Below are 7,731 nucleotides of genomic sequence, written 5' to 3' on the forward strand. Positions count from 1 at the left end.
GCCATTTTAGTATTTTGCAGTAGCCACTAGCATCACGGGTCAAACCGGCACGAGATGACCGGTACTATTTTGTTTTTCCTTCTTTTAGCTGCTAACACCGAGCGTCCGTATGTACCCGGTACGGTTTAATAATGAAACTGATGGGGTGAAATGTTCGAACGATACGTTTTATACCAAGGCTTCGTCAGATAATTAGAAAGAGGGATGGGCTACATAGATGATGAAATGGTAGAGACAAATGTTTCTTGAAAGCTGCGCCGGCCGCTGTCATAATATTAACACCAACACAAACATGCATTTTTGCAAGGTTTTTTTCCGCTAGCAGCAGCATTTGGTAAAACAGAAAATTCAATTAGCCGCTTCTGTACCAAAATTTCGAGGCAACAAAAGGTGCCAGTTGCCGATTATAGTTTCCTGGTTAGTCCGTCCAAAATTCCAGCCATTTAAGTGTTTTGCAGTAGCCATTTACTACTAAAGCCACCAGCATAACGGGTGAAACCGGCACGAGATGACCGGTACTATTTTGTATTTCCTCCTTTCAGCTGCTATCACCTTGCGTCCACATGTCACTGGTGCGGTTTTGGAATCAGAATTATGGGGCGCCGGCCGCTGTCGTAATATTAACACCAACAAAAAAATGCATATTTGCAAGGTTTTTTCCGCTAGCAGCAGCATAAACATCGGAAACAGAAAGTGACAACAACAATAACAACAAAGTCAGATCGATTGTATCCGTTAGTGTCGACTGTGCTTGGGAAGAGAGGTAGTGATTGGCTGCGCAGTATGATTTAGACAATCGATATTAATTACCAATTTTTCAATAGTGTATCTCAAACAATAGTTTGTTTTTGTCATATAAATTTAACCGTAAAAGAATTTCTGATCGATTGATGCCAAAACCTCGAAAACCTGATTATAGATGACTGCAAAATAAGCGCTCAAAACCTGACCACTTTTCTCTGGTTTTCCCTGGTTGAATAACTAGATTTTCAAATTCAGGGGCCTAACTTCGATATAGACGTTAGTCAACGTCAAAAAAGGATCTTATAGAAATTGGAAGTGGAGAAAAATAACCCCTACATTTAAAGCTACAAAAACCACGTCTGAGTCTGCCTCACATGACTCATCATCATTCCCTTCTATCCTAGAAGGAAGGTGCAAAATTTGGCAAAGATGACTCATCGGGATTTTCGGGAGACGGGAAGACAAATTCACACCCACCGCCCATTTTCCAAAGAACAAAAAAGAAGAGCATGCGACTACTGGAAACATGTAATTGCTTTGAAGTGCATAGACACAATTGTGTGCGTGTGGGTGGGTGGGTGGTTGAGTGTGACTGGACTAAACACTTTCCCCGTAAATGGAACAATGTTCCCGGTATCCACGTGGGAATAAAGGCTCGTGTCGTCCTTCTGCTGAGTGAAACGAAAAAGGGATGTCGCACGCACACACATTACAACGAGAGAACTTCGGGACAAGAAGGGCCAATACAAACAAAAGGTACCACACCCTACATCAACAAAGCTGCGGAAAATGCGGAATGGCTGGAGGGATTCCCCGGATTCAATGACCTAGGCTAACATTTGATTCTTGGAAGATGGTTCACCCCCATTGTGTCGGGTATCGCACTGATAGTGTATGTGTTTTACCCCTAGCGTTTGTTTGTGTTGGCGGGTCTGGAACCATTGACTGTAACAATTTTCGTCAGCTAAAATGATGACAATGATACGCATTATTTGCACATTGTAAGTAGAAGGCAATCCGTAATATTGACTGCGACTTGCCCCTAGAAGGCGCTGTTGCGCTGCTAGGAGCCTACTCTACCTTTCTCGCAGTGATTGAAAAAAAAACCGATCAGGGTTTCCAGCTGTCAATAACATGTAATAATAATTAATCCGAAAACAGCAATCGACAGTACGCAAGATTGACGCAATATACGGTGCTCATGAAAAAAAAAACAGCTCACATTGTGTTTCCTTTTTCTATCGTTATCCATAACCGCAACCTTAAATAGTAGCGTTTTTTTTTTGCCCGTGAGGTGCTTGCTATTAAATGCATATGTGGATCCCAGTGAGCATTAACCTCAAAAAAATCAAGAGATCATTAAATATTTGCGGACTGGCACAAAGACGATGCACCGACAGCCGACCAACTTTTCCAATTAACGAAAAATTGTTTTAGGCGCATCACTAATTGGGTCTGCCTCATCGCGCTCATCCGATTGCACTTAGTAGTGCTTACTTTTATGGAGCTAAATGTTGACGACTTGTTTTATAACGCATTTGATTGGAAATTCAGCGCTGGAAACTAAACAAAACGCAACTGCATAACTGCATGTGGCCTCCTCTAGCCAACCAACCATCATCATCATCATCATCATCGTTTGAAGCTCAGCTGAAGCTGAAGCAGCAGAGAAAAATGGAAAAAGTTGATTCGAAAACCGTCGAAATGCAAAGCGAAAACATTACCATATATGGTAGAGAGCGACTGCTCCGATATTGGCACTCACAGTTGAGCGCGCTCGGATCCGCTGCTGCCGCGTACTATCAATTTCCCACACCGACGACCGAGCGAGACAACGGACGGAGTCTGGAAGAAAACTTTTCCTCTCTAAACTAAATCGTCGTCTCTTTGTCGCCTGACCTCACGACCTCGAAAACATGAACCCTCCCCCTCTACCAGCCTCCAGGCGGGTCGCTCTATGCCAGTCGGGCATGACACGGTTGGATTGTAAGAAGGTTGTTGTGATGAACGTAATGGTGCAAAATTCGCGCAACACTGTCATACACCTAGAAATCGATTGATGAACGTATTCAAAGCAACTTTCTATGGAAAAGATGAAAAGTTGACAATAAATAAGTTATCAAAATTCACTTTCGATTCGGCGCAGGGGACAATTAAATAATTAATTGAAAAGGGCTTCGATCTCTAGAATTTCAACATCAGACTAACTTTTGGATTTCAACAAAGTAAATGTGTTCAATAACGCTTTAGTACTTATTATTTCAAAGAAGTTAACTTGAAATAATTTTAATTCAGTGAGATATAAAGTGTTCTTTAGCACCTTAAAATCAGTTTTTTTTGTATTTCTCCATACTCTATCCACATTATTTCACTTAGATGTGTTTGATAAAGCTCAAGTAAATAGTTCTTGAGTAATGCAGAAATTTGTATTTCATTTGTCTGGGAACCCCTCCCTTCCAGAGGATGGAGGAATCTCAAATCAATATAATGTCCTTCGCGGCCCTCAAAACTTCTGAATACCAATTTTCACGCCGATCCACTGATCTGTTCTTGAGTAAAATCGTGAAATACGGACAGCAACCTATTTTTATTTATATAGATTTAGAAAAAGTTAGAATCTATGTGCAAATATAATTAAAACAATCTTTTTGTAGTGTTTTTTTAGATATTCATTCATTTTATTTAAACAATTTCATGGTGGTGTAAATCACAGAAACTTTCCGTAATTATTATACCCTGTTTACAATCTTCAATCTTCAAGAAACTCTTGATCTTAACTTACTTCAAAAGAAAAAAATAACCGTCCTAATCCGTCTCTGGCTGTCATAGAGTTAAAAATTAACACAAACAAACATACACATACGAACACAAAGTAACAACAATCGAAACCCGACTGGCACTTACGTACCGGCATTGTATTCGGCAACCTTGGCCAGAATCCGCTCGATATCCGCCTGGCAATCGATACCGATGTCGTGCAAATCCTTCTCCGACAGAGTTAGAAACACCTCGAAGTCGATCTCCTCGCGGATGAAGATGTCCATATACTTGACCAGGTCCAGGTTCTTCAGGATGTTGTCAACGGTGATGCGATGTTCCAGCTCGCGCTTTGTTATCGGCGTTGCTATGGCAAACAGTAGCCCGTATCGCGACTGCTCTCGGGTGCCGTCTTTTTTAGGAACTGTCCTGCGCGCAGAATAGATAAAAATGACATAACCCCGACTACTATGATCAGGTTACTTACATCTTATAACCTGCATATGATGGCACTTTCGTAGACGAAGAGGATACGGTCTTAGGGGTGTTCGTCCTGGGTGAGACGCGCATCGGTTTGTTGAGTGCGATCGGCGAAATGTCCGGGGAGCGCATATTTTTTGCATTAACCAGCGGCGAGAAGCTGCGTTTCCTCGTTTTGGAGTGTTTGGCCTGTTTGTATGCCTCGAAGGAAACGTCCCTCGAATCGAGCGCCTCCGGGGAAAATCGCACTATTGACGGCGATGGCTGCACTGTGTTTAGTTCTGAAATCGTTTGTAGTAATATTACTGTAAATGAGTTTTTTTTTGTAATTTTTGTTGAGGACTTACGGCGAGTTCGGAACATTTTGATTAACTTAAACACAAGGAAACACAAAAAAAGCAAACAGGCAGAACATTTATGTGTGCTTCACGAGAGTACAAAAGATCTCCTCTGAAGACAGATCTCGCTATTGTTTCAGTATTGTTGTCCGCGCGGGAAGCAAACTGTGGCAGGTTTGACAACATTGTAGATTGGAACGCTATAATATTCCTAATTTTTATGGTAAAAAACAGTATTCCTACCGTCACACGGCGTATCTTCGGTTTTATCACAGCTTTATAACACCCATGTTGCCACGAATCCACGGAGACTGGTAGTTACCGTTTTAAACTTTGTCCGCAAACGGAGCGTTGACGTAGATATGCTGATCGACTCCGATGGCCAAGCGTTTCTGATTAGCAATGCAACCTGGTTGAACCTGAAGGAGAAACAGATAAAATTGATCACCTCCGCGATAGCAAGCATCAGGATTCTCACGGCCTACGGAAGCAACGATCCGTTGAAGATTTTGGTTTATGGTGGAGATAAAGGTTAGCAAGAGACGATTCGGTCTGTTTCTTGGTGACACTAAGGCAAAGTGCTTGGGAATCCTTAAATATTGATCAGGTCGACGATAATCCATAGCCATTCTCGATGTTAAGCATGCATTCACATTGATCCGGATATGGCTCCTGTATTCCAAACTATGCGCCACCTACCTCTTCCGTTGGAAGCAGCTGTCAACAAGAAGTTAGACGAGCTTCTTCGGCGTGACACCATTGAGCCGAAAACAGGACCCACCCCTTGGGTATCTCCACCCGTCGTGGTTGGAAAAGCAAACGGTGAAGTAAGGTAGTGAACGAAGCGGTTCTCAGGGAGCATCATCATATGCCGAAAAACGAGTATCAATGAAGAGAACACAGAAGGCCCATTAAATATGAATAAATAAATCAACAGGTTATAGTTCAATTCATTTTATTCCAAGGGGGGATTGTAGTATACTGTCGTAATCTCGCAGACTGACGTATGCGACAGCCAGTAAAATTTTCAGCACGAAGCTTTTTCCAAAAACGTTTGTATAATAAGTGTTAGGATGAATTTCAACAATCTGATCTGTACAAAATGCATTAATATAATCACAAAACATTGCCGAACGTATAATTTGTGGAAAAAGGTTTATTAACTGAAGTTATGTTACCAACGTCATTCTGTTGTAGAAACAGCGATTTTTATTTCACTGTTTCTACAACCGATTGACGTACATCCACTGTAGTATGCGACAAGTCGCTCCACCTTTCATCTGCACTTCTTCCGTACAAAAAGCAAGTGCGCTTTAGTTCTCCACGAGCATGAACCAAGCTTCGCGACCTTAGAGGGCTACAGTATGATCAAAGTTTGGTAGATAGTCGACTTCGTTCCACGGCTAATTTTATTCGAGCAGTGCATCCTCCGGAGTCCAAATAGGACCGCAATAGGACCTCGAAGAATTTCTCTGCTAATGTCGTTCTCGGTAATTACCAGTTAGCCTAGGTGCACGCACTTGCCAACTACAGTCCCTCTACAATTATGGGTCAGTCAACGTGTTGTCTTTCAATACGGTTACGTCATTGCGTTTTCGTGAATAAATGACGCTATTTTCAATTTTTTTTTAAATCACAAAAAAACACAAATCGGCGACTTTGGAGTTTACGTCAGTCTGCGAGATTACGGCAGTATATTAGTCATAACTTTATCCAAGAAAAATTTGTCTCAGTAAAATATCAGTGACCTTTCATATAAACATACTTTGAATGAATGAGAATGTAGTAATGAGTGGATAGCGGAGAGGATTTGGGAATCATCATCTGTCGAAAAAAGTAGGTCTAAATGGACAATATAATGACACCAAATGCAAAACCCGATAAGAAGATGTCAAATACAAAAATAAAATAAATTAAACTCAGAATAGTAAAAAAAATATCTAAAAGAGTTGATTGACAACCGTCAGCCGCTACACTTTTCGATTTTTAAACTTTCTTCGGAAAAACTAATGGATCTTAAAAGTTTTTGTAAAAAAATGTCTGCTGACCTCAAAACTTTTCACAGTGAACACAATTTCAGTTGAAGGTGTATCCGAGACGCGAGCGCATTATTGACGTAGAGTTATACGAATTGCTAGTGATGTTTGTGACGGCCTTGAAAAGGAATGTTTTCATTGTTCAACGTTTGCATTGAAAAATGAACAAAATTGCTGATATTTCATGGGCCTTCACACGCACTGAAGAAACTACCCATGCAGCATCAATCGTGGTAACCCATGAGTCAAAAAAAAAAATGACAGCTTTAACGGTCGACGCTAACCGTGAAGGTGAAAATCTAAACAGTGGAGCTACTTTAAAAAAGACATCGTGCGACAATTTATGAACGCCGGATACGCCCGTTCCGGCTTCTACAACATCTTGGCACTAATGGACAACAATCAGAGCATCGTTCCGGAAGGCCGACAACCCTGAGCGACAAGAAGCTCCAAAGGATACTAAAGAGAAAGATCGAGGGAAAAGTGGCTACATCACTGCGTGCGCTTAGCCGGGAGGTCGATGCAACCGGTCAAAAAATGAAAAACTGGTAAAGTAAGGAAGTGTGCTGCGAGGTAAAGTTCGTTTCACACCATAAGTTCCCTAAGAGAGTGCTGCTGTGGCTGACTCTTCTTTCGCTTCGGACTGGCCGTGAACGGGGAATTTTTAGTTCGAAGCGCCTGCCAGAGGTTGCGTCGTTCCTGAAGAAATATCATAAGGGCGAAGACGCGGTGTTCTGGTCGGATCTGACGTCGGCCCACTATTCGAAGTGATCGTTGGAGGAGATAGAGCGGCTGTATGTCGATGTGATACCTTAGTCGGAGAACTCGCCCAGCTGCCTCCCATCGAAGCGTAAGATCTACTCCAACAACTTTGTCGCTGAAACGGAGGAGTTACCAGGAAGAATTTTTGATTAATTTGAAATTATTTATCATGAACTTCATTGCAACTCTTTGAGGCACTTTTAACTAAGCTGTGCGTAAATTTGGAGTCAGTTTCAATATGATTGGAAACACTTTCAGCTAAATTTGGAATCAAATCCTGCTTTGACTTTTCTTCCATTAAGTGTTCTTCAATTGAATCATTTTTCGTTTTTCTCCGTGTTGGGTATTTTCGTCACTGCGATCAATTTTTTGATATTTTGTGACATATTCCCCCTTTTTAATTTTGCTAAGTCACCCTATTTCGGAGCTGATCCCCTTAACAACCCAACGAAACAATACGGGTTTGATTATTTTCAACATAGATGCATCCCTGCGATTTTGAGCACAATTGAAGCACTTTGCGTGACCAACTTCGAAATAGGGTGACCATAAAAATCGGCTATATTCGATGTATTTTATTTAAAAAAATTCATAACTTTTGAATCAGTTGATCG

The 7,731-nt window shown here is 41.4% G+C and overlaps 1 protein-coding gene across 1 annotated transcript; it reads right to left on the reverse strand.

Annotated features, from left to right (window-relative positions):
• Positions 1-3,395: 3,395 nt before the first annotated feature.
• LOC129729660 (ankyrin repeat and SAM domain-containing protein 6-like) lies at positions 3,396-4,503 on the reverse strand. Its single transcript, XM_055688403.1, has 3 exons — positions 4,329-4,503; positions 3,989-4,262; positions 3,396-3,930 (listed from the first exon to the last, which is right to left on the reverse strand). The coding sequence occupies exons 1-3, from the start codon at positions 4,342-4,344 to the stop codon at positions 3,645-3,647; spliced, it is 576 nt and encodes a 191-aa protein (XP_055544378.1). The 5' UTR covers positions 4,345-4,503; the 3' UTR covers positions 3,396-3,644.
• Positions 4,504-7,731: the final 3,228 nt, after the last annotated feature.

The sequence above is a fragment of the Wyeomyia smithii genome, chromosome 1 (assembly GCF_029784165.1).
Source record: "Wyeomyia smithii strain HCP4-BCI-WySm-NY-G18 chromosome 1, ASM2978416v1, whole genome shotgun sequence".
In the NCBI taxonomy this organism is placed as follows: Eukaryota; Metazoa; Arthropoda; class Insecta; order Diptera; family Culicidae; genus Wyeomyia; species Wyeomyia smithii.